This window comes from Hippocampus zosterae, chromosome 11 (assembly GCF_025434085.1).
Source record: "Hippocampus zosterae strain Florida chromosome 11, ASM2543408v3, whole genome shotgun sequence".
In the NCBI taxonomy this organism is placed as follows: domain Eukaryota; kingdom Metazoa; phylum Chordata; class Actinopteri; order Syngnathiformes; family Syngnathidae; genus Hippocampus; species Hippocampus zosterae.
In genome coordinates this window covers 14,286,067-14,313,330 of record NC_067461.1, presented here as the reverse complement: position 1 = coordinate 14,313,330, position 27,264 = coordinate 14,286,067, and the positions used below count along the sequence as shown (strand labels likewise).

At 43.4% G+C, this 27,264-nt stretch overlaps 2 protein-coding genes across 7 annotated transcripts in view; one reads left to right on the top strand and one right to left on the bottom strand.

Annotated features, from left to right (window-relative positions):
* Positions 1 to 23,699, bottom strand: part of LOC127610384 (uncharacterized) — a 70,736-nt gene extending 47,037 nt beyond the window's left edge. The window contains exons 1-2 of one of the 2 annotated variants that reach the window (XM_052080521.1): positions 23,420 to 23,699; positions 19,583 to 19,885 (exon numbers count right to left, since the gene is read on the bottom strand). In XM_052080521.1, coding sequence (XP_051936481.1) covers positions 19,583 to 19,885; positions 23,420 to 23,686 — 570 coding nt within the window. In that variant the 5' untranslated portion in view covers positions 23,687 to 23,699. Of the gene's footprint in view, positions 1 to 19,351; positions 19,886 to 23,419 lie in introns of those variants that run through there. The other variant, XM_052080520.1, reaches the window with a different exon arrangement.
* Positions 1 to 27,264, top strand: part of LOC127610358 (signal-induced proliferation-associated 1-like protein 2) — an 87,449-nt gene that overhangs the window by 23,139 nt on the left and 37,046 nt on the right. For all 5 annotated transcript variants that reach the window (XM_052080402.1, XM_052080405.1, XM_052080403.1 and 2 more), the window contains exons 2-5: positions 9,280 to 11,044; positions 14,481 to 14,614; positions 18,883 to 19,071; positions 27,069 to 27,243. In XM_052080402.1, the coding sequence (XP_051936362.1) occupies positions 9,544 to 11,044; positions 14,481 to 14,614; positions 18,883 to 19,071; positions 27,069 to 27,243 (1,999 nt within the window). In that variant the 5' untranslated portion in view covers positions 9,280 to 9,543. The remainder of the gene's footprint in view (positions 1 to 9,279; positions 11,045 to 14,480; positions 14,615 to 18,882; positions 19,072 to 27,068; positions 27,244 to 27,264) is intronic.

Below are 27,264 nucleotides of genomic sequence, written 5' to 3'. Positions count from 1 at the left end.
AATTATATATACACAAAACCTTGCCCGACCCCCTTGCCTGGAAGATTTTGGTTTTTAAATAGTAGCACACTGAGACCACCTATTTACTGTATAGACTCAATAAACCCGAAACTAATTTCACTAGCGTCCATACGTCCCTCTAGGTTGTGACACCCATCTCTATTCACACTAGCCTTTATCATCTCCATATTGGTCCCTGGAGGCTATACTAGCTCATTAGGGCTGTTTGGTTGGTGGTCTGCCCATAAAGAGAATCTGGAGTCCGATGATCAGGCTGCTAACCGTTCACACATGCAGTGGGGAATAAAAGTTAGGGTTTGACCATTATTTGCATGGGCCTAGATTTTTTGTTTATTTTTTTTCAGGGCGGGGGCGGGGGGGCTTCAATGAAAGAAGAAATTTTGCACTCTTCTAGGCCCACATTTTCACTAAACCAGTTTCTGTGAACCAAGATATAAAATACTGAGGCATCTTCTTGTTCATAGACTGTGGGATGATGGTAAATCTGCTTTCTCAGACCAGTGGTATGTAGGATTTACGGTGAGGATTGCCTAATGGACACCACTTTTTAAAAGGACAAAGCCATGGTAGCTTGTCAAGGGGCGTCTTTGTGTACTTGTATCTTCTTAGAACAGACGGCTGTCAAAGGATTAACTGACACAAGTTCATCTCAAAAGTACAAACATTGCATTTGGAAAGAGTAATCCAAGTACAAGGAAGCACATTGGGGTGCCGAGATGCTGGGTAAACACGAGTCTCTCTTTTTTTTGGGTGCCTTTTTTGAACATATAAACAACGCACATAATGCCTCCGTCGACATGATCACAGCTGCTTGTCCCACCTGCCCGACGGACTTGCGCCCATGGCCTGAATCTTGACAGAAGCACGCAACGATTGGGCAATGTCTCATCGGTGACAGACTTGTAGTGTGACATGTCACAAGGTCCGAGACACAGAACGATATTTAGCTGTTGGTCTGAAAAACAGTGGACACAGTGTGTCCTCTGAAGTCGATGGCTTTATAACAAATAAGTATTACTGGTAGTTGATCACAAAAACACAAATTACTCGTCTAATGAAGAGAAAATGAAACAGCCGTCACCTGTTACTCTCAGGTAGATACCTAATTTGACCTCATCATTTGAAACTTTACAATCTTAATTCCATTGAGAATTTAAAAGTGAGCCCCCACAGAGTTGTAAATCATCTCCAAGCAGGGTGAAAAATCAACACCCTTTGCGGTGTGAATGTGATCTCATTCAACTGTGGAGTGACTTGGAATGTGGCTCATTGTTTTAATTGTGGGTTTATGGAGGACTCAAATGGTCAGTGAAGCACAAGCAACATGCCCTTGGGTTTGTTTGCTTTGCACTTGGATTTTCCCCTTCCTGGCGGGTTTTGACGAACATTGTGTGACACATCCAAATGTCTGACTCGCCATCGCCTGTCATCATGAAACATTCAAAGGCCAATAATAAAAGCACAGAACAGCTTGGAATTTGCTTGCCATTGCAGTGCTGCCCGATTCACTATATGATGAAGTCCATGAGGTGGAAAATTGGTGTAATCATCTTGGCCTCTAACCTACATTGCACCTTAATTTGGCTGTGGGAGGAGAGGATGATTGCATCAAGGCTTGACCTCTGTCTCTGGAGGTCAAAACATGTTTGGGACGAGGTCGGCTTCTACTTCCTGCCAGCTTGGAACAGAGGCACGTTTAATACACATAGCTTTATTAAAGAAAATTGGTCATGATCACAAGTCTGTGATGACCTCAAGGTTAAAAGTAGCCCCACAGCGTATTAGGAGCTAAACAAACATGTTTGACCTTGATCCTTGGGGGAAAGGTACAAGGAAGATGCTACATCTATAACTGAGAACGTAATTACAGATAATTGAGCATTTCAAATATTTATCCCCTCTCAATTGTAAATTTTACTTGACAGGCAATCTGAAGTCTGTTTCCCTAAGATAACTAAAATAATTTATCACACAAATGTCTCAAACCCAAAATCTTGCAGTCATTATCAGCGTTGACACTTTGTAGCTGCACTAATGGACAAGCATGCATATCAGGCAGTCTGACAGAGAGAAATGCCTGCAAATTGATATCCTGAAATTGGACCTCGTACATCTTTGGATATAATTCAGGTGTAACATTATGATTGCAGTGTAAGCAGACAGCTGTATCGACAGCTGTACCTAGACGCCTTCCAAACTTGTAATTTGTCTACACACACATACACACACACACACACACACACACACACACACACACACACACACATGAGCGTGCCTGCGGTCAATGAAAACCACAGGGAAGTACCGTAACCACTCGAGTAATGTTGATGTCACACTTTTGCTTTTGCATCATTGTGTATATGTTTATATGTTGTACGGGTCTCAGCACATGTGGGTTGTTCTGTCATTGTCCGTAAGTTGTTATACGTCAGGTCTGGGTAACTTTAAAATAGATATGCTGTGAATAGACGCTCCAAAAATCCGATATATTAGATTCCAGGATTATGACGTGCAGTGTGTATTTCAATATTAAGAAATGTAGATACTCTTCTTCATCCTAAAGGGAAATTCACTTTTCCGGGAGTTTTCACAACACACAAACACAAAAAAAAACAGCACAAGACAAAACAAGCATGTATTACTGAAAATGAGAAAGATAAAAACTAGCATCTATCAAGGTGTTTTGTTAAAATCAAATACAATAAAATAAAAATCAAGTTCATAATAACCTGCTATGATGTTGTGCGTAATGAATTTTGTATGTGGTTATATATTACATATTTAGTATTTGTTATTTTGGATGGGTGACTTCTCTTGCTTTGGCATACTGCAAAAGTGATCAATGAAGAGTTTGTCAGCGCTGACTGACATTATGTTCTGCTGCGGCAAAGAAAAATGGTGCATCACTGACAGATGAATATTAATCTCAGGATTGTGGCGAGAATATGTTAACTTTCGTCACTCTGTTTTATTATGTGCCCAACTTGTAAAGCTACATTGTCGGAGGATTATTTTAAGATCCTGCAGATCAGATGGACTGCGTTCTACCTCAAAATCAATCAAGATATCTGACATCAGAGCATGAAAATGAAATTAGGGACTCTTTTAGGGAGGATTTGATGGCCGCTTTTCTGGCGACAGTAATAATCACAAGTGCAATGATTCGATTCATTGTGTCTGACGACTTACTGCCTCTTTTTGACATCATTATTAAAGTAGAAAGGCCGCGAGAAATAGGCTGGGCTGTTAACTTTTATCGTCCTCACTCAAAACTAAATGATGGAATCAAAGCAATAGTGAAAGCTGTTTTTTTTTTTTACTGTTTTTTTTTTTAACGGCTTCTTTATGTTTTGTTGTTGTTGTTTCTTCGTCAGCCTACTTTAACCAAAAGATGTGGGTTTTCTGACTTGGCTACTGTTTCAAGCTCCTGCACTGTACAGTGAATTAGTTACAGTGGACCTCATGGGTCAAATGCAATCCATTCCTGGATGCTGGACCTCCATTTCACCATCCAGCCCCATGGTTTGCTAGCCCTTGTGTTTTAAACGTCCATACTAACTGTACATTATTTCAGCAATAAGGGCATGTCATCTGCTGCCTCCTTGTAGCACACGCTCACATGACGGCATGAACAGAAAATAGCCACCTACAAGTCACACAATAGACAGATTCTGCTGACCATGGTTCCTGCCGTACACTCCATTAGGTGAGGGTGTGGCGTCTTAGAGGTGGAAGGAGACGCGGTACAACTGTGTCTATGAATCACTGTCAAAGAGAAATAAATTAATAGAATGAGGGGAGGGAAACACAGACCACCATGTTCATTGGTTTATGCCGCCTCGGTCTCCCACATGAAATAAAAGCCCTCTCACCCCGTCCTGACCCTCAGTGGCAACATAAACAAGGAGAAGCAGGCAAATTATGACTGCCATTTGCCTGACTACTCTGTGTTCTTTACATCACATTCACTCGCGTGCAGGCGACACTTTCAAGGTGCTTTGCAACGAAATAATTATCGATTGACAAGGTCTGTTTTTTTGTGCATTTGCATTCATTATAGGCAAGGTGAGGCAGCTTGATTTATACAGCACGTTTTGTACACAAGGCAACTCAATGTGCTTCACACAGATAAAGACACGACACCTAAAGGCATTTGACAAACCCAACAGTTGACTACATTCAGAAGCAAAGAAAGCGAAATCAAAAGTAGTTTGCAAAAAAAAAAATTACAAAAAGAGTGTCTGTGTGTGTGTTCGTAAAGGCAGTTTTTGGGCAACGTTCCGTCATTCTCGTCTGTTGACAGAGTGCGAAGCATACTCCGATGGCATTACCGTATTTTTCGGATTATACGTCGCTCCTGATTTTAAATTGCACCAGCTAAAAATGCAGAATTAAGAAGGAAACACATACCGTATTTTCACGACTATAAGGCGCCATTAAAAGTCTTAAATTTTCTCCAAAATGGACAGGACGCCTTATGGTGCGGAGCGTCCTTTATATGCGCTGAGTTCCAAAATCTGACACGCTGTTTATATAGAGAAAAGGCGGAAGTGACTGTGGCCAGGCATGCGGGAAAAAAGTCGGCCAATCAGGGAAGGGTGGGCGTGTATATATACATGTATGGAGAGGGAGAGAGAGAAGAGAGGGAGAGAGAGGACAGGCAAGCTAGTCCGCCAATGGTGAAGGGTGGGCGTGTAAGTGGACGCCTCAAGCCAGTACCAACAGTTGTATAGAGTGTGGCAATGTGCATTGTTGCAAAACAACTCCGGTTTTGGTTTCTAAGAACCCCTGAAAATAAATTCGACAAAAAGACACGCCTACGAAGCTCAGTTCAAACCTAAAGCCACCGGTTATGCTTTTGGCTTGCGTGCTCATCTCACAGCAGCGGTGAAAAAAACAAGTCAAGCAAATGAACTCTGAGCTTGCCGTTATTCCCGGAGGGTTGACTAAAGAACTCCAACCGCTGGACATTGGCATCAACCGGGCGTTCAAAGTAAAGTTGCAAACGGCATGGGAACAATGGATGATCGGTGGCAAACACAACTTTACAAAGAGTGAGAGGCAGCACTTGGCGAGTTACGCCACAATACGCAACAACGAGAGGGAACGCGGCGTTTTTGATGGATTACGGTACTTGCACAATTGTTCAATTCTTTCTACACACACGCGCGCTGCCACCATGTTTCGCTCTGTTCTTTACTTTCAAATGTGGGAAAGCTTCACACGAGAGAAATGTTGACTTTGCTGTTGCTACTCCTTCTTTCCGCTCGGCAATGCGTAGCAACTCACACTAGCATGTGATGCATTCAATGACAACTGAGATGTGCAGTCCTCTGCTTCTGATACAGAGGATGAGGACTTTGATGGATTGATGGGTGATGATTGATCGATAAACGTGAGAACATTGTACGATGGCTAAATAAAATACACCTGATCTCAGTTCTGCTTTCGTTGCCTTTTTAAAAACGTATTTTTATCTTATCTGTATGTCTTGGCATGCTACCGTATGCTTCAAGCTAACGTGTTAGAGTGCGCACATGCAGGCCGTATGTTTAAGCTGGCGTATGTTTTACCACTGTAAAACTGCGGCCATTAGTACGATGCGTCGAATAGTCGTGAAAATACGGTATATAAGTTGCACTGGAGTATAAGTCGCATTTTTGGGGGGAAATGTATTTGATAAAATCCAACACCAAAAACATACATGTCCTCTTGAAAGTCAACTTAAAATTAAAATAACATAGAGAACAACAGGCTGAATAAGTTTACGGTAAACTAACGTTACATGACTGGCATGCGTGGTAATGTCAGTAACGACGAACCATATTAAGAGTTATTCAGATAATTCTAGCATAAAGAACATGCTAACAAGTTGACCAAACTATCAGTTTCACTCCAAATCACTAAATCCAATGAAATGTTCATCCTCTGTGTCACTTTTAAACAACTCCCCCAACTTGGGAGGTAGATGATGCCCGCTTCCTTTTCTACGTCACTTGCGTCAGACTCATTGTCGATTTATCAACACAGGCCAAGATCGCCCTCTTGTGGTTCAAGTTGAAAATAACGTGAAATGACATAATCATGTGTTAATAATTTTACACATAAATCGCTCCAGAGTGTAAGTTGCACCCCCGGCCAAACTATGAAAAAAAATGTGATTTGTAGTCCGGAAAATACGGTAATTCATGACTACACCCTGCTGCTCTGTATTTATATATATATATATATATATATATGTATGTGTGTGTGTGTGTGTCAGTAAAATGCCTCTGTTGTAGTGTTACCATTGATCTAGGTATTTGTACAGTTCAATGTGTCAGTGTGACACGACAGTATTGGGGCAGCTCTGCGTTTCTGTTTTTTTGTTCTGTTGTTGTTGTGTAATAGTAGCTTGATTGGTTTTTCTTTTCAGGGTGTGAAAATAGCTCCAGATTTCCTAGAGACTGTGTGTTTGCTGCTCAATATGCTGTATTTGTGATCGCCGTTCTAATATTTTACATATTATTGGAATACATTTGTGTTATTACTGGCTTATTGTGTGTCTGTCTTTGACTCTTAAATAAAAGATATCCTTCCAATTTCTATTTTTCTTTTTTTTTATAGAAAAAACAAAAGCAGTTTAATCACTTCCTCTACCTTAACCAGCACCTTTGGCATTGTTGACTATATAGTTTGTTATTCGTCAGTTAGCAACAGACAGATTTCCCAGACCAGTCTTTCTTTTTTTCGTGTGTGTGTGTCGCAAATTGCTGGCACATGACACACTGCTTGTGTTGAATAGCACCAGCCATTTGGTAATTGTAGAAAAAAAAAGCCGTTTAAAACAAGGCAAGCCAATAGAACACATTTGCTTGACTATTTTCTTGTAATTATTAAACTGGGATCGCACGTCTACACATTTGGCTAAGTGGACAGACATGCTTAAATGTTGATTATTCTTTGATCGGAGCCATGTTTTCATTCCAAAACCGTGTCTCCCTACTTAATGGTAGTATGACAGAAAAAACAAACAGAAAGCAAAGTAAAGTTTTGGGACCTTGATATCCAGTTACTTGAATTATTCAAGGGCCCGTGTCACCCTCAAAACCCTTTTAAATAAATAAAGTTTAAACCCATGAACATAACATCATGTATTTTATAATCTTATCTATTTTGGATTGTGGTTCTGGAAGAAATAATCCACACAAGCCCCACAGAACAAGACAACATAATTTAGGTCAACATAGAAAGTCTGTGGTGACAAACTGTGTTGGCCTCTTTAAGAACTTTCTCTTTGTGCTGTCTGATGAATATTTTCACAGAACATTTTCCAAAACTCCTGAAGTATAGAAGAATGGACTGAAACTTGTATCTTGTCAAGTGGCTGCAACAATAGAATCATCTCGATTTCGATACGCGACATACTTTCAGTAGATGAATACCGTAATTTACCTAAAAGACGTACTGGATCCCAAAGGTTTTATTGTGTGCAACCACTTGCTGAAATAAACGAATAAATTCAATACACCATTTTTTCCAGTTTATAAAGGCTATAACAGTAATTGTTGTCAAAGTTCTATTTTTGTCAGCTTTACGTGATTATGCTGTCTCTCTAATTATCCCATTCAGTGGTTCAATGACAAATTACAGATACATATACTGCAGCTTTTGTGTGGGACCATTTGCAGTCTTGTGGAACACAGCTGATGTTCACACAGCTGGTATGGGGTCTGTTCCTTACTCAATGCCTCATTCACAATTGCCTGCGATGTAGTCAGCTGGGATGGGCACCAGCCCCTACAAAAAGGATAAGCGGACAAAAATGAGCTGGCAAATAGTATTAAGAGGGAGAGCCGTAATGTAATTGCAGCCGATTCACTATTTTACGAGACTGTTTAATTCAAACGTCATTAATGTCCCTTTTTTTTCTTAGTTAGCTGAAAGAGGAAGGATAGGATAAACTTTTCTTGAAAGTTTACGCTCCCACAGGGACGTCAGGAATTTCGTCTCATAATATATTTCTGTTTATAAAATTTACCATGTTCAATTTAACTCATAGGGTCTTGTTTTTTTTCAACCAGCAAACCTGGATGAAAACTGTTACAATATGCAAAAACATCCCTGCTATATAGTTTGCATGTTTGATCCTGCAGGCAGTATCAAATATTTGCACATGTAAACATGTAGCTCAACATCTGATTCCTGGTACTGCAATTCGCTTCATCGCCTCCTGTTACTTATTGGGCAAGACGATATACATCTGTTTAGTTACCAGGCCATAATTGAACCAAGTCCTCTCAAATACTCCAATCAGCTACATTTGGTCCTATACTGTACACCAGGAGTGCCCAAACTTTTTGGATTGAAGATCTACTTTTCGATCAACTAACCTCCCGGGATCTATCCATACCGGCGCGCGCATGCGCACGCGCGCACACACACACGCACGCACGCACGCCATGATGAGAAACAGCCTGAAACGGAGACATGCAACGCCCTTTTGCAGCCTGTTAACTATCATAGCTCACACGTACTGTTTTAAAGTGCTTCCCTGGGCCCTCCTAGATTCCTATTCTTTGCTCGTGCCCTCGGTGAATTGTACACGAAGCAAACTCTGAATGAGAATAATGACGATAAAAGATAGAGTGCAACAGCTCTGATCACAAGCTGCAATTGCAAACTGCTAAGCGCTAACAACTTCCGGTGACGTAATTACACGCCACCGTAAATGTAAGATTTACGTGCTTTATTTTATTTTAAAAAAATAAAATAAAATTTGTGAAAATGAGACGGATGAGATGATTAGGGTGCAGTCTATATTAACACAAAAAATATATTACTAACATGTACAAAGACACACAAATGGTTGTTTTTTCTTCTTCTCGACACTCCTCGGATCTACTTGGTACCTGTCTTAGATCTACCGGTAGATCAGGATCTACCTAATGGCCAACCCTGCTGTACACTATCAAATGCTAAAAACAACACAGCCCTTGATTTAATCCAATGTTAACTGTGCAAAAACTTTAGGTCAACGCAGTTAGCTGAATCATAACGAGCAAGATCTACTTTTGGTTTTATACAAAGACGTCCCAATTTAACCCTACGTATTATCCAAACAGAACAGCGTGCAAAAACTTTAGGTCCTTATAAGCTGCACCAGAAAAAAACAGGATCTGCTTCACCTCAATTTTGCTCAATGATGTTAAATATGTGGTAGCACAGAAGCTGATTGTGTTAATATTTCGCTCTGTGGTTCTGTCCCCTTTACTTTAGGTCCACTTCTTGCAGCTGTCGTTCTGTGTTGGCGGCAGGCTGTGAGCAAAGGTTCCACTCTGCAGTGCCTCGAAACTCCTCAGACGCTTGTCCTTCACATCCAATTGATGTTTGTCAATTGTTGTGCCAGTGGCCTTTTGAGAGGTATGACAACGGCATCTCAAAAAAGAGGCCCCTCCTCATTGATTCATCATTGAGCACACCGAGCGATATCATGAAGAAGGGTCCTGGAAGTCCGCTCTTCAAGGAGTCTGCTTGCAAGATATGAGTATTTTGAACCCGGTGACGGATAATAAATCAAACCTTGTGGGAGTCGTGGGAAGCCCAGAAGAATACCACAGAGGCATGCAGTCAGAGGAGTTATTTCGCAGAAAACCTAAAACCCTCAATGGTAGCATGGGACCACCAGGCTCCAACATGCAGGGCAAGCCTGACGGTCCCGGCAAAATAAATGGTAATCCAGCCATGCCTAAAATGGGCGTCAGGGCCAGGGTAACAGAATGGCCCCCAAGAAAAGATGGATGGGATGGACGGCCATCACCAAATTATCAGAGTATGATACCAATATTTCAGAACGGCCAGCAGGACCATACTGTGGAATTAACTGCGCAAGATGACCCTGGGTGTTTGGAGGTAGACTACTCAGATGTGAAGTATACATTGAGTGACCTCCTTAGCCACTCGCCATTGAAAGGCCTTCACCCTATTCGTCAACGCAGCAACAGCGATGTCACAATCAGCGACATTGATTCTGAAGACGTCGTCGACCAGACAGCTGTCAATCCAAACACCGGCGCCTCTTTACATCGTGAATATGGAAGTACATCCTCTATTGACCGCCAAGGTTTAAGTGGGGACGGCTTTTTTACCATGCTCAAAGGCTACAGAGTGGATACCATGGACCACCGCAGTGTACCACCCCTGGGTTTTCCAGAGTTGTTGCGCTGTGATGCCTCCTTCTCCCCCAGTTTACAGACAGCAGCCCAGATTGCCAGGGGGGAGTTTGTCACAATTCCAGGCTACGACTACAGAGACAGCGCTCTTCTCTATAGCAGAGAAAGGGAGAAGTCCTTCATGAGGCGTCTTAAGTCAGAGTCATCCGAAACATCTTTGTTTAGGAAATTGCGGACAATTAAGAGTGAAAGTGATGCTTTGAGACTCTCTCTGGAGGATGATCGAAGACCACTCAGCTTTCAAAAATGCTTTGCTCATTATGACGTTCAGAGCGTTCTTTTTAACATTAGTGAAGCTGTTGCAAGCCGAGCTAACCTGAGCCAGAGGAAAAACACCACTACTGGAGCTTCAGCCGCTTCCGCTGGAGGCTTGTCCAGTGCTGGGGCCAGTGCTCTACCGGGACCAGGACCAGATGCTGGAGTTATGGGATGTAGCAGTGGAAATTCTGCCTTTTTTGAGTCACCACTAGGCAGCAGGGAAGACTTGAACCCAAAGGAGAACTTGGATGCTGATGAGGGGGACGGAAAGAGCAATAGCCTTGTGTTGGGCTGCCCGCACTTTCGCAACGAGATCGGAGGTGAAAGCGAGAGAAAGATTTCACTTTCCAGAGCCAATAGTGCCAACTACAGCGGACTATCAGAGAGCTGCTCCTTTGAATCCTCGCTGAGTTCCCACTGCACCAATGCCGGCGTCTCTGTACTCGAAGTGCCTCGAGAAAGCCAGCCCATCCATAGAGAGAAGGTCAAGCGCTACATAATTGAGCACATTGACCTTGGTGCTTACTACTACCACAAGTTCTTTTACGGAAAAGGTAAGACATTTTTCTCGACGTTTGCCTACCAATATTGCTACAAGTCTTGTAACACAGTCCATCCTCGTTTTTTTCTTTATTGTTCTAAATTGACCATGTATATTCTTACCCTATGAAAAAGTGTGAGCTCATAGAATGTGTTGAAAAACACACACTCACAGAGGTAGAATTAGGTAAACAGACAAATTCTAGACCAACAATGACCTGACCTGACCTGCAGAGCAAAATACAATTTTGATATGAGAGTGTCAAGTGGCTGCTGGCTCACAGTGAGGTCAAAATTGAGACAATATTCTAAGCATAGCATGCGAGCGACAGATGGCACACTGCCATTTCTGAGGTAGCAAAACTTAGTTTTGCAAGCTAATATCTATTTCAGTATGCTTAATACTCTCTCGTAAAATTCTTTAATTTGACATGATTGTGCTACAGCAAATACAAGTATAGTGATCATTATTCAAAGACTGTGCTGCAACAATAATAGCATTAAAAATAAACAACTCCTTGGAATATATAGTACAGTATTTCCTTGAGGAAAACACCCATGCAGTGGGAAAGCAAGTTCTCCACTGGAGCAGCCTTAGCTCATCATCTCAGATATCTTATTATCTTATATATTAGGACTAGAACAATAGCCGGCTTGTGTTGGGTACATGGAAGTATGTTTCTCTTCCCTGAGAGAGGAGCGGTCATGTCCTCTCTAGACATTGCGCTAGGTTTGGTCATGTCTGAAGTAAGAGGTGAGTGAGAGCCTGTGTTGCAGCTGTTCCCAAGGGGGGCAGTTGGCTGTGAGGACCCTTCCTATGAAAGTATGGGGTCAGTGAAACCACACCGAGGTAAGCGATGTCCCCATTAAAACACCTGTGAGTATGGCTGTAAATACCCATTCCAGCCCAACCCATCACATCATTATATCCGTATCTGTTTTCCCACTGCCTTAGGTTTGACTACGCTCACGGATTGAATTTCCCAACCTTAAGCCACACAGAAAACAGCTGCTTCACCTTTTAACATTGGCAGATGCCTGAATGTCCACAAAAAGTGCTCTGCTTTTCAATTAAACTCAGAGTGTCAGTTTGGAACTTCACTCAAAGCCCTCCTGGCAAGGTTAATAAGACTATTACTCGATGTTTGGCTGTACCATTGAACTTCCTCGGATAATCGTTGACTGTAAAAGGCTCTGTCCGATCCTCACTCTCCAAATGGTTCCGTTTCGAGTGTTTGACCTCTCTGGTAATTCAGGCTGCTGCATACTGTATAGTGTGTCGAGCTGAAGTAGCACGTGCAGCTGTCACTTTGCTTTTCTTGCCGATCTCTTTTTGTAAAGTTGACACTTTTTCACAGTTTGACTGTAGCCCTTGCCCTTTTTATGAGGTGTTTTACTGGAGAGACAAGTCTGTCATCACCTCAGACAGTCACACAGTCATGCACAAACAAAGATGCACTTTCACACAAGAATGACGTGGACTCAATCTGGCCTGCTGAATTTTGATCTCACTGATTGCTTGAAGCCACATTTGCATCAGCAGGAATGGTATTCCCCAAGACTGCCCGAATGAAAAGTGTTTATCCATGTAGTCAAAGGCCAGGCTCTCTTTCAGGATCTGGTGGTCACATCTTGTATCGTGGAAGTCATTAAACGAATAAACTTGTCACGTTTGCGAGGTGGTGGTGGACCCCAAAAAGCAGGCAGGAGGGAGGAGCAGGGTGTAGTTGAAGAATTGTATTTAAACAGAGGAAACTAAATCCAAAACAAACCAAGTCCAAAGTATCAAACAAAAACCCATGACTGAAGCTCAAAACTATCAATAACATAAACATGACCAAAAACATGATCTAAGCATGACTGGCAAACAAACATGACAGCAGCAAAGAGCAACAATGAGTGGTCGGGCGGCAGTCCTTTTATACAAATCATGACAAAACTCTTTATACAACAGTTTTCTTTTCTAGCACCAAAATTATATATATACAGTTATATATATATATATATATATATATAGAGAGAGAGAGAGAGAGAGAGAGAGAGAGAGAGAGAGAGAGAGAGAGAGAGAGAGAGAGAGAGAGAGAGAGAGAGAGAGAGAGAGAGAGAGAGAGAGAGAGAGAGAGAGAGAGAGAGAGAGAGAGAGAGAGAGAGAGAGAGAGAGAGAGAGAGAGAGAGAGAGAGAGAGAGAGAGAGAGAGAGAGAGAGAGAGAGAGAGAGAGAGAGAGAGAGAGAGAGAGAGAGAGAGAGAGAGAGAGAGAGAGAGAGAGAGAGAGAGAGAGAGAGAGAGAGAGAGAGAGAGAGATTTGATGCTGAAATGGCTTGTGCATTGCATGTGCAAGGTGCCAGGAAGAAGACGAAGACAAACTTGAGGTGTTATTTGACATGACAACCCAAGCCATCTATTGTGTAACCTTTGGCATCTTGTCAACAGCAAGTGTTGTGAGCCAGTGACATGTTACGGAAAAGTGTTGACAAAGAAAAAAAACTGCAGTTGACACCATTAATAATCACATGCGTCTTGGCTTTCTACCAGCATTTGACCTCATGCCTTGCAGGCCGTTCCATCCCTAACAAGTGTTAACTCAATACATATGTATTATTCATGATTAAATGTGCAATACATAAATGATATGGGGCTGTGCATTTAAGACGCATTTGCGCAACCCATCCGAAGGAATCTTAGCATGAGCATGGACCACAGAATCCTTCATTTTCTTTTGCTTCATCAATTCCAGAGGTAAAACAATAATATAACCCGGACTTACCAAAGTCCTACAGTCTGAAATGAAACTCCATCTAGATCCAGTCCTTTCCTGCTCTATTTTTCATTTTTATTGTTAGTGTTATTGTTGTTTTTTTTAAAAAACATAAAATTCAAGAGTACTTTTTTTTTTTCCAATTGCGATGAATCAATGTTGTCCAATGTTTTAGGTCATTGGTTATGAACCTGGGTTCATAACCGATGATCGAATCGGTCTCAGGGGTTCGACGGAGCCTCTGTCATGGAGGTTAAATTTTATTTACCGGTACTTTTTTTCTGGTTTTAATAAATGCATTTTTATGTCTTGAATTTGTAAAAAAATAAAATCTTAATTTTTATTTCTCACTAATGAAGGCTTCGGTGAATATGCATTTGAACTGGTTGTACCTCTAACAAGGTAAAGAACCACTCTTTTAGGTGATGGGTCCTGTTGTATAATTGTTTTGTTCTGAGAAGCTCTCTGTTACAGTTGCAGCTTCTGTGAAAGCGCTGCATCAACAAAGATGTATTAACTTTTAAAGTTCAAACCTTTTACATCAATAAATATTGTGTAAATGTAAAAACAGAGATTTCATCTTTTGATCAGCTCCCAAAAAGGTCTTCACAGATACTTGAGAAAGGTCTGGAATACATGTCAATGCTGAACTGTTGAGATTATTTTGGTCTTTTTTTTTTTAATGTGTCTCCAGAGCATCAAAACTATTTTGGTGTCGATGACCATCTGGGACCTGTAGCAGTCAGCATCCGCAGGGAGCGGCTGGATGACGGAAAGGAGAAAGATGGAATGCAGTACAACTATCGCGTCACCTTCCGAACCAGTCAGGTAAACGCAATTGTAATGTTTGACCTTTCTGTCCTGCTTCGTGTCATAAATCAGTCTCGAACTTTTACAGATCTGTGGTAGAGACACCTATTTCCTGTAAGAGTATTGACTTGTCTTGTGGACATGCTTTTAAATGTTATTCCCCACGTTGCCTTCAGCACACGTTCAAGTCAATGCGATTATTCAGGCGGTACAAGGATGTTCTGAGATGAAATGAAACCGCTGGTCTAAAGAGGTGACACAGAGAGAGTGTAACCGTGTGTGATCAAAGCACCTACCTGAGTTGATACTGCTTTTTTTATATGGTGAATACAATCTTACACAATCAATTTTGGATTCAAAAAGTACTGTTGCTGTACTTCCTCAATTGAAGACAAAGTGATTATTGAATGCTATAAAAAAAAAAATAAAGAAAAAAAAGAAATGCTTGATGAGGATTGCAGCATTGGTTTGTTTATTGTATCCACCCAAACATAAATGACATTTAACAGTTCTGACTTGTTTTTTCCATGGCACTGGGGAGAGTTAACAATTTTGGAGCAACATACACCTGATTGGTTAATGGAATTTACTATTTAGCATCACAAACAAGGCAGCCTGGTGGGCGACTGGTTAGCACGTCCACCCGACAGTGCAAAGGTGCAGGGTTCGATTCCGGCTCCGGCCTTCCTATGTCAAGTTTGCATATTTTCCCCGTGCAGGTGTGGGTTTTCTCCAGGTTCTCTAGTTTCCTCCCACATTCAAAAACACACATAGTAGGTGAATGGAACACTCGAAATTGTCCCTATATGTGAGTGTGAGGGCAAATGGTTGTTCGTCTGTGTGTGCCCTGCGATTGGCTGGCAACCGGTTCAGGGTGTACACTGCCTACTTACCCAAAGACAGCTGGGATAGGCTCCAGCACGCCCGCCATCCTTGTGAAGATGAGCGTATGAGAAAATGGATGGATGGAGTATCATAAACAAATGGACGATGCATCTCCCTTTATCATTAAATGCAAATTTTAATTTTATGCAAATATTTTTATTTCATGATTCCCTCCCAAAATGTGAATTTTAACACATTGTCAAGATGACCATGTTGCCAGCTTCTGCCTATATTATTATATTTTCTCCTTGTTTCTTCAACATTAGAATAGACTGTATTTCATCGTAGAGGCGGGAGTGTGTGGTCTTGAGTAATGATAGTAAGCTGCAGGTCTCTCGGACCGAGCCTCGATGCTGCCATGCCAAACAAACCGGTCGCCTTGCTCGACAACCTTACTTAGTGAGTTATTACGGCTTCCTTTGTGACGAGGCTGTAAGTGTGCAGAAACGCTTCACTGACCATGAAAAGAAGGGGAAGCTCACGCTCCCCAAATCTACATTAAACACCCAAATGCATCCTTTGGTTCTATGTCAGTCATGGCTCAGTTAGTCCGTCTTGCAGATGCTGTCACTTTGCCACTGGTCTTGCTTGCACGCGCTCCCTCACCCATGCTCACACCATGTCATTAATCCACAAACTGGAATGCTCTCTCTCATGGTCCCTGGTGGTTCAAGAACTCTCTCACTGATAGATGCTTGGTGGTCTCAGCCAATGAATAATTCAGGTGTAACAGATGTGTCAGGCAAAGAAATGTCACCGATATCCAGGACCACATTTAGGTTTAGTGTTCACTCCCTCGATAAAACAATGTATCTGGGTCATGCGACCCCTGCATGTAGCAAGCAGTTTTAACTCCCGAACCAGTGGAGCGTCTATTTGCATGGGATCCTATCATTAAGCCCCAGCGTTCCTTGCCGCTGTGTCCCACTCTCGCTTGCTGTTAAGTACTCTACTTTTCAGCATGCCTCTCTCTCTCAGGCAACCATTGCTGACATCTAAGTCCACAGGCCGTGCAGTTCGGAGCAGGGATTCATAGGTGTCAATGTGTCTGTAATGTTCCAAGCAACAACACGTCGTTACCGTCAGCGCGCTTTAAAGCTGTTTGCTTCAACCATTACCGGCACATTAATGGCCGTACCACCAAAATACCACTTACTATGCAGTGTTCAGTTAGACCATTTTAATTATTTACAATGGGAGATGGTAATGCTGCCCATTGGAGCTGGAATGAGCCATTGCCCTGAATAGCACAGCATAACATGAAATTGGATTAGAACCGAATCTCGCCACAGCTCGTATGAGCGTACCCATTTTAATATTGGTACAAAATGTTTCAAGCCATCATCAAATCATTGTGTTCCAGACTTACTGACCTACTTGGAAGGATAGCACACAGAGACCTCACCCTAATAGTTTTCGGGCTTTAGATACACCTGTATGATGATACAGATAAAAAGAGCCAATACAAAAATGATGTCTTTAAAAAGATAGTAATGCTCAGTTTTGATTTCAATCAATATCCTTGTTGTCCATTTCAGACTATGGGCCGAATTCACGCATGGATTGCGTGGCTTTTGCGTGGAGCTAACCGGCAAAAATGGAACAAACGGATTCATTCAGCATCTAATTCACAAAGCAGGCGCAGATTGTGGAATGCTACTCTAACGGCGCTGCCAAGCAGAACGTGTCTTTGTGCGCCGGCAGTATGTACATGTATTCAAATGAGATAATATGCATATATTTGGCGGGGAAATTGCTCACCTCAACGCAAATGAGCCTCATTGAGAAGTAATAATTCACTAACACCAGCTTCACGCAGTTTGAGTGACGCAAATAACCTCTTAAGAAAGCTGGTCGAAACTTCTCTGTTGAAGCCTGATCATGGCAGTAGTAGCACAGAGAAGACATCGTCACGCCAGGCAGCTCCCCACATGCAGATCACGCATTCTGCATAGTACACCATCCGCCGTGGGTGTTGGGCCTCATTTTGCGCGAGGATACTAATTACGACCTGCACCATCTGACCAATGTGAAGACCGCTCTGACATGCCGTCCAAAATTCCCTCGTCGACAAAATAATTTCAGGCCATGAAAGACAGCTGTTCAGCCCAGGCATCCTTCGCGCGTCACATGCGATCGCTCTGATTTGCTGTTGACTGGTCATCCACATTTTCAAATGATCAGCCCAACATTTTATATTTTATGGACATTAAATGAATCTTGGGCGGCCCGGTAGTCCAGTGGTTAGCACGTCGGCTTCACAGTGCAGAGGTACCGGGTTCGATTCCAGCTCCGGCCTCCCTGTGTGGAGTTTGCATGTTCTCCCCGGGCCTGCGTGGGGTTTCTCCGGGTGCTCCGGTTTCCTCCCACATTCCAAAAACATGCGTGGCAGGCAGATTGAACACTCTAAATTGTCCCTAGTTGTGAGTGTGAGTGTGAATGGTTGTTCTTTTCTGTGTGCCCTGCGATTGGCTGGCAACCGATTCAGGGTGTCCCCCGCCTCCTGCCCGAAGACAGCTGGGATAGGCTCCTGCACCCCCCGCGACCCTAGTGAGGATCAAGCGGCTAGGAAGATGAATGAATGAATAAATGAATCTTCATCACCTTCTTCTCCATTGGCGCTCAGTGCAGCTTAATGTCGCCTCATGGGTGCAAACATTAATGTCCATTACCTCTAAAATATTGAGCCGATACTTTTTCGATTTTCATAGATTTATTTGGGTATAAGCACAGATGTGCATGCCATTTTTGGTGATGACTGCTTACCGTTTTCTTACAGTCCTATTCGCACCTCCTAAGTCAGGACCGCAAGCTCACATTCTGAAAATGTCATCTTTCTCTTCCTAATTGCCATTGTTCTACCACAGTGACACAAAGCCAGCAGTTACTTTGTCATTTGTGCCTTATTGCAACCAGGGGGACTTCAGGAGCAGACTATACAGATGTCAAACTTTGTGGGCGTGTTTGCACTGGTATATCATTAGCACCATATCCTTTGTGAGTAGGATGTTTAGGCGGAGCAAACTACCAGCAACTGAAGTTCAATTCAAGATGCTATCAGCGGCCACAGTTCATTTTTAAGATAAGATAAGAAAACCTTCATTTGTGTCACAATGGAGAAATTCCAAATTTACAGGAGCAAAATAAAGAAAGGGAGAATTAGAAGAACAAAAAGTATATAAATAAACATACATGATAAAATATAGATATAAGCATATTAAAAATGGGTGAGATGGGGTTTTGGGGTTGCACTTAACAGTAATGTTGAATATAACTTGACTGCATCAAAAATACATCTGTTTATATACTATTCCTCCCCTCTTATTAATTTAGGTGTCCCCAATATTGTGTCCAGTCTATAGAGTGTAATTGTTGAGCCGTTTCCATCTCTTGCCTGACAGTTGACCACCCTTCGAGGAGCCATTCTGGAAGATGCAATCCCATCCACAGCGCGACATGGGACGGCTCGTGGGTTGCCGCTTAAGGAAGTACTTGAATACGTAATCCCAGAGCTCAATATCCAATGCTTGAGGTTGGCAATCAACTCCCCTAAAGTACCGGAACAGCTGCTCAAGTTGGATGAACAAGGGGTAAGTGCAAACATGTTTAGTCGGTGATCTCATTCAAGAGAACATGCTTGTATGGAAAGAAGTCTTCCAAATAATTTGATATGTTGGGGAACGTTCTGGGAGCACCTCAGCATTCATTATTAACAACACAGGCACGGAATGTCAGAACAGAATGTCGAACCCATAAAACAGAAACTGAAGTAATTGCCGTGCAGAACGAGGTTAAACTAAAAAGGACAGGTAAGCATGCTCTCTCTCTCTCTCTCTCTCTCTCTCTCTGTATGCAGTATATATATATAAAAAATCCTCGTCTCACCACTTGGGTGGTGTCCGTCCCTCATTCAGCTCGGGTCCTCTACCAGAGGCCAGGAAGCTTGAGGGTTCTGCGCAGTATCCTTGCTGTTCCCAGCACTGCACATTTCTGGACTGAGATGTCCGATGTTGTTCCCGGGATCTGTTGCAGCCACTCATCTAGTTTGGGGGTCACTGCCCCGAGTGCTCCGACCACCACAGGCACGACTGTCACCTTTACCTTCCAGGCTCTCTCCAGCTCCTCTCTGAGCCCTTGGTATTTCTCCAGTTTCTCATGTTCCTTCTTCCTGATGTTTCCATCACTTGGGACCGCTACATCCACTACAACGGCTTTCCTCTGCCCTTTATCTATGATCACGATATCTGGTTGGTTCGCCATTACCATCTTGTCAGTCTGGATCTGGAAGTCCCACAGGATCTTCGCTCTGTCATTCTCCAACACCTTCGGAGGTGTTTCCCATTTTGACCTTGGGGTTTCCAGTCCATACTCCGCACAGATGTTTCGGTAGACTATACCAGCCACCTGGTTATGGCGTTCCATGTAGGCTTTCCCTGCCAGCATCTTACACCCTGCAGTTATGTGTTGTATTGTCTCAGGTGCCTCTTTGCACAACCTACACCTTGGGTCTTGTCTGGTGTGGTATATCTGGGCCTCGATGGCTCTGGTGCTCAAGGCCTGTTCCTGAGCAGCCAGGATGAGTGCCTCTGTGCTGTCCTTCAGGCCAGCCCTCTCTAGCCACTGATAGGACTTCTTTAGATCAGCCACTTCAGTTATGGTCCGGTGGTACATCCCATGTAGGGGCTTGTCCTCCCATGATGGTCCCTCTTCCAGCGCCTCATCTTCTGTTCCCCATTGTCTGAGACATTCTCTGAGTACGTCATCCGTTTGAGCCTTCTCCTTGATGTATTCATGGAGCTTGGATGTTTCATCCTGGACAGTGGCTCTCACACTCACTAGTCCCCGGCCTCCTTCCTTTCGGCTTGCGTACAGTCTCAGGGTGCTGGATTTGGGATGGAACCCTCCATGCATGGTTAGGAGCTTTCGGGTCTTAACGCCCGTGGTCTGAATCTCTTCCTTTGGCCACCTTATTATTCCTGCAGGGTATCTGATCACTGGCAGGGCATAGCTGTTTATTGCCCGGGTCTTATTCTTGCCATTGAGCTGGGTTCTTAGGACTTGCCTCACTCGCTGAAGGTATTTGGCCGTAGCCGCTTTCCTTGTTGCCAGTTCGAGGTTGCCATTGGCTTGTGGTATACCAAGGTACTTGTAGCTGTCCTCAATGTCTGTTATTGTTCCTTCAGGGAGTGAGACCCCTTCAGTGCGGACTACCCTTCCTCTCTTAGTCACCATCCGACTACATTTCTCAAGCCCGAATGACATCCCGATGTCGCTGCTGTAGATCCTGGTTGTGTGGATCAGGGAATCTATGTCCCTTTCGCTCTAAGCATACAGCTTTATGTCATCCATGTAGAGGAGGTGACTGATTGTAGCTCCATTTCTGAGGCGGTATCCATAGCCTGTCTTGGTGATTACTTGGCTTAGGGGGTTCAGTCCTATGCAGAACAGCAGTGGGGAGAGTGCATCACCTTGGTATATGCCACATTTGATGGACACTTGGGTAAGTGGCTTGCCATTGGCTTCAAGTGTGGTTTTCCACATCCTCATCGAGTTCGCAACGAAGGCTCTTAGGGTCCTGTTCACCTTATACAACTCCAAGCATTCAGTGATCCATGTATGTGGCATCGAGTCATAGGCTTTCTTGTAATCAATCCAAGCTGTGCACAGGTTGGTACGTCGGGACCTGCAGTCTTGTGCGACTGTTCTGTCAACCAGGAGCTGATGTTTGGCTCCTCTGGTATCTCTACCAATGCCCTTCTGTGCTTCGTTCATGTATTGATCCATGTGTCCACTTATCTTAGCCACAATGATATCTGACATGAGCTTCCATGTTGTGGAGAGACAGGTTATTGGCCGATAGTTGGATGGGGCTGCACCCTTCGAGGGATCCTTCATGATCAGGATCGTTCGCCCTTCGGTTAGCCATTCTGGGTGAGTCCCATCCCTCAGCAGCTGGTTCATTTGTACTGCTAGGCGCTCATGGAGTGCTGTGAGTTTCTTTAGCCAGTAAGTGTGGACCATGTCCGGGCCTGGTGCTGTCCAGTTCTTCATATCTGAGACTCTTTCCTGTATGTCTGCCACTGTTATGGTAACCGGGTTCTGTTCAGGGAGGTTGCTGTGTTCCTCTCTCAGGGTCACCAGCCATTGTGCACTGCTGTTATGTGCAACCTCCTTCTCCCATATGCCTTTCCAGTACCTTTCAGTTTCCAGTCTTGGTGGGTCAGCTCTGTTGTTAGGACCCTGCCACTGAGCGTACACTTTCGCAGGTTGTGTTGCGAACAGCCTGTTTATTCGTCTGGCCTCATTCTCTTTCTTGTACCGCTTTAGGCGACTGGACAAGGCTTGGAGCCTTTGTTTGCCAGTTTCGAGTGCTTCAGGTATGGTCATCTGGATGTACCTCTCGGGTATCGGCCTTTTCATCACACCTCTCTGGGCCTCCGTCAATTGACTCACATCTTTCCGGGCCACCTTGATCTTAGCCTCCAACCGTCTTTTCCATGGTGGGTAACGTATCTCATGGCTTCCATGGTTGCTCTTATAGCCCAGAGTCTCCAGGATCACTGATGCTGAAGCGTATATCAGCTCATTGGTTTCTGTGATCGTTACGGTAGGGATCGCCCTCAGTGCTGCATTCACACTTTCTATGAGACTTTCAGATGGTACTTCACATAGCCGTTGTAATTGGTTTCTAGGTTGCCCAGCTTTCATTCTCGCCATGATCTTAGCTTTCAGGTCAGTTGCTGCCTCGCTCAGCATTTCATTCATTGGGGCTGACCACCCAATCTCATCATCTGCATTCATTGGGGCTTGCCTCCCAATCTCTTGTATGACCTCCTCCTCTGATCTGGCAGCCTGGGGCCCTTCACCATGGAACCTGCGTTGTGCCTCATCAATCTCAAGTTGTGACAGCAGTTGCCGTTTGTGGATGTTGGAACACTGAGCTACTAGTTGTTTCGCGGTCAACCGTGACTGTGGGTTTCGAAGTAACCATTTAGCCCACATTCTCTGCATGTAACCCCTCTGACTAGGGTTGCTTGAGTAGTAGCATTCCAACAGAGCCATGTTATCGCATCTCGCCCATCTCCGCTTTGTTCCAGTAGCCCATTTTTCATCAGGGTGCTCTGGTTCCCCAGCACCTGACGCAGACCTTGTTTGGCCGGGCGACGTCTGAGCCGGCATGTCATTCGTTTTATTGTCTCTCATCATTGTATGAGGTAGGCATTAGCGTGAAGGATCTTGCCCAAGGACCCACACTGGATGGTGTAATGTGCTCAGTTTTGCCCCAAGCGGGATTCGAACCACCGTCTCCCGTATGCCAAACCGATGCCTTACCAACTGAGCTATCCAGCCGCTTATATATATATATATATATATATATATATATATATATATATATATATATATAAATCCTCATCTCACCCCTCGGGTTGTGTCCGTCCCTCATTCAGCTCGGGTCCTCTACCAGAGGCCAGGAAGCTTGAGGGTTCTGCGCAGTATCCTTGCTGTTCCCAGCACTGCACATTTCTGGACTGAGATGTCCGATGTTGTTCCCGGGATCTGTTGCAACCACTCATCTAGTTTGGGGGTCACTGCCCCAAGTGCTCCGACCACCACAGGCACGACTGTCACCTTTACCTTCCAGGCTCTCTCCAGCTCCTCTCTGAGCCCTTGGTATTTCTCGAGTTTCTCATGTTCCTTCTTCCTGATGTTTCCATCACTTGGGACCGCTACATCCACTACAACGGCTTTCCTCTGCCCTTTATCTATGATCACGATATCTGGTTGGTTCGCCATTACCATCTTGTCAGTCTGGATCTGGAAGTCCCACAGGATCTTCGCTCTGTCATTCACCACCACCTTCGGAGGTGTTTCCCATTTTGACCTTGGGGTTTCCAGTCCATACTCCGCGCAGATGTTTCGGTAGACTATGCCAGCCACCTGGTTATGGCGTTCCATGTAGGCTTTCCCTGCCAGCATCTTACACCCTGCAGTTATGTGTTGGATCGTCTCAGGTGCCTCTTTGCACAACCTACACCTTGGGTCTTGTCTGGTGTGGTATATCTGGGCCTCGATGGCTCTGGTGCTCAAGGCCTGCTCCTGAGCAGCCAGGATGAGTGCCTCTGTGCTGTCCTTCAGGCCAGCCCTCTCTAGCCACTGATAGGACTTCTTGAGATCAGCCACTTCAGTTATGGTCCGGTGGTACATCCCGTGTAGGGGCTTGTCCTCCCATGATGGTCCCTCTTCCAGCGCCTCATCTTCTGTTCCCCATCGTCTGAGACATTCTCTGAGTACGTCATCCATTGGAGCCTTCTCCCTGATGTATTCATGGAGCTTGGATGTTTCATCCTGGACAGTGGCTCTCACACTCACTAGTCCCCGGCCTCCTTCCTTTCGGAGATGGGCGAGATGCGATTATATATATATATATATATATATATATATATATATATATATATATATGAGTGTGTGTGTGTGTATGTGTATATATATATATATAGAGGTGGCTGAGTTAAAGATGCTGAGATTCTCCTTAGGAGTGACAAGGATGGACGGGATCAGAAATGAGGTCATCAGAGGGACAACTCAGACAGGAAAGTTTGGAGAAAAAGTTAGAGAGGCCAGACTGAGATGGTTTGGACATGTACAGAGTAGGGACAGTGGATACATTGGTAGGAGAATGTTAGAGATTGAGCTACCAGGTAGGAGGCAGAGAGGAGGGCCAAAGAGGAGATTCATGGATGCCGTGAGGGAAAACATGCAGGTAGTTGAAGTCAGAGTAGAGGATGCAGAGAATAGGGAAAGATGGAAATTAATGACTCGCTGTGGCAACCCCTGAAAAGGGATAAGCCGAAATGAGAAGAAGAAGATGTACAGTATATATATGTTTATGTGTTTACGCTGACCCGAACACATGTATTCTTAAAATCCCAATCCACGTGTGCAGGTGACCATATTGGCCTGACAATATTTAGCAATATATTTCATATTAACTGTCAATGCCATTGTTTCCCCAACTCAACTGCCATTGAGGGAACTTTCAAACATGTTGGAGATCTAAGACGGCAAAGATCACACTTTACAATAATATAAATCTTAAATGTGTGGTTCCTGCATTTATTTTTACTCTGATTTGGTTTAGTTACACCTTTCATACCATCTGTGCTTTGTGATGGGGTATTTTGGAGAAATGGTGCAGGATGTCCCCTGATATTATCAAGATGTGAGTGGTCTTTTAGTGATAAGAACAAGACATGTCTTAGGCACAATGGACAGGAAGAGGTGTGCAGGGATTAAGCAGCATTGCGCTTGTTTGTCTGCCTATTAGAGATATGGCTCCTTATCATTGGAATTACATATGTTAGCAATAAGCTTTCTTTCCAAATGTCAGGGGACCGCCTCCTAAAAATGCGATGAGAGTGGCATTTCCCTCTTGTATATGTTTTTTTTTCCTCGCTAGAGTGTAAACAGGAGTCACTTATGCTAAAACTAAAAGTGGTCAATTTTATGTTTATTTGTACACACTCCTGCTTTGATCATTAAAATGATCTCTGTGTAAATGTTGAACAAGGTAAGCAAACTGGATTTTAAGCAACTCAGCAATATTACAGGAAAGACTCCAACTTTTACAGTCTTTCATTTTTTTTGGTTCATGCATCCACAGTGGATTGTGCGGAACTGTTATTGTTTTTTGGGGAGGAGGGGGGGATTTTTGTATGTCTATCAGATTCTACTCGGTGTGTTTTGTTTGCCTGGCTCGTGAGAAAAGGCCTTCACGGTATTTATATGTTCAGTCATGCTGAGAGAAAATCCCTCAAAGCAGCGTGTTCAGTTGCCAGGATGAAAAGGGAGATCAAACGTAAATATATTGTACATGTGCGCAGATGGACTGTAAAATGCATTAGCCTGTTTGAGATTTTGGGATATGATTTTAGATTGTCTGTCATAAATTATATTCTAAAGTAAGTTATTCATATATTCATAAAATATCTGTTGCCTCCATCTGGAAAATGACAAATCCCTTTTATTTTTATGTCACATATACTCAAACATTGTATATTTAATTTTAACAAGGACGGCTGGGAACAAGACTGGAACGAGCATCTTAGTGTTACAGAAGAAAATAGAATTCTTGTAATTATTTACTGCCATCTTCGATTCATATCTTTTTGAAATATTTGAACGTCATCTCAAATTCCTTTTTTATCAGATCGATAGCTTCCACTCATCCTTGAGCAGCATCCTGAGATATAATAGACTTAAATGACATTTCTTCACCGGTTCAACAACGCAATACATCTATTGAGGCTACTATTTTTGTGTTTCCCGCCCCTTAAGAAAATCAAGCACCTGCCATCATATTTAAACATGAGGATTAATAAAACGAATGCCCCCTTATTTGTTCGGCACAAGTCCCTCTGTCGTTTTTAGTGTGTCTAAAAAAATAATGTGCCTTTCTATTTTTTGTGGTTGTGTACTGTTGAGAGAGACGGACCTTGGAGATTAATTTACAGTGTTTCATGAGTTAGAACCACGTCAGGAAAATCTATTGTAAAATATAGTGTAGTATTAGCTGGATCCCAAGAGCCTTACCGGTCGGTGCACTTGTGTTTGCACTTTTCAAGCGCTGACCAAATCCCACCACGTGAACGTAATTTTCCTTGCCATCGGCCAATGTCTTAACAAGAGTTAAAGGTGATGTGATCCCAACAAATGTATTTTTTTCCAAAAGGCAGGAACTCCATCTTGCCATTGCCACTGCTTGACATGGTATAATAGCCTTCTGTCAGTGCTGCCACTTTAGTGCGCAGCAGATTGCCTGATAGAGAAAATCACCATGACAACGGTGTCAGCAGTACACCAGGAGCCGATGACCTGTAAGGGAGGAGAAAAGCAATTCTACTTTGTTGCCATTACTTTTCACATCCACAACAACCCTTTTATTTTCTTTCTTTTTTTTTTAATGGAAAGAGTGGTTGACCGCAGCAAGTTCAAGTGAAGATGCGGGCAACAGGTGCCAAATACTGAGGCAGGCGGTCATTTATTTTACTTCCCCTTTGACTCTTTGTTTTGGTCAGGTTCAAAGAGCAGTGAGCCATTCAAAAGCGATGCTGGTGGAGAGGGCTCCACATGTCATTTTGACCTGCCCAGTGCCAGTAATAATACCCGCAGTCAACACAAAACTAACTGTAGTCTTATATTTTGACTCTGTCAGAAAGACTTTTAGACATGTATTTTACCCAAGCCAAACTGTACCATGAGGATAAATATAACAATACTGTATTAGTCTAAATAAGCTCTCAAGAGGGATCAACTAACTTGAAAGGCATTACACGGTGTAGCTTGAAGTTGTCATAGTTCAGATTTATGGTCTGCATGTAGCCCGTGTGATGTCATAGCTACCCTTTACAAAGCAGGCATTCGGATCTTTTCTAGGTTATGAAAGCCATCGCATTAGCTGTGACGTGACGAGTGGGCACTCTCGGCCGTTTGAGTGCATCATGCAGAGCATGCACGAGTGTATTGTATGCCACGCAGCCGCAACATGAAGTTCTACTTACTCTCTGAGTGCGTATCCCTCTCTTTCCAGTTAAGTTTCCAGCACAAGGTGGGCGTACTGTATTGTAAGGCGGGCCAAAGCTCAGAAGAAGAGATGTACAACAACGAGAGCGCCGGACCAGCACTGGAGGAGTTCTTGGATCTCTTGGGCCAGAGAGTTCGCCTCAAAGGCTTCGCCAAGTACAGAGCGCAGCTCGATAACAAAAGTAAGACAAGACACTCATGTT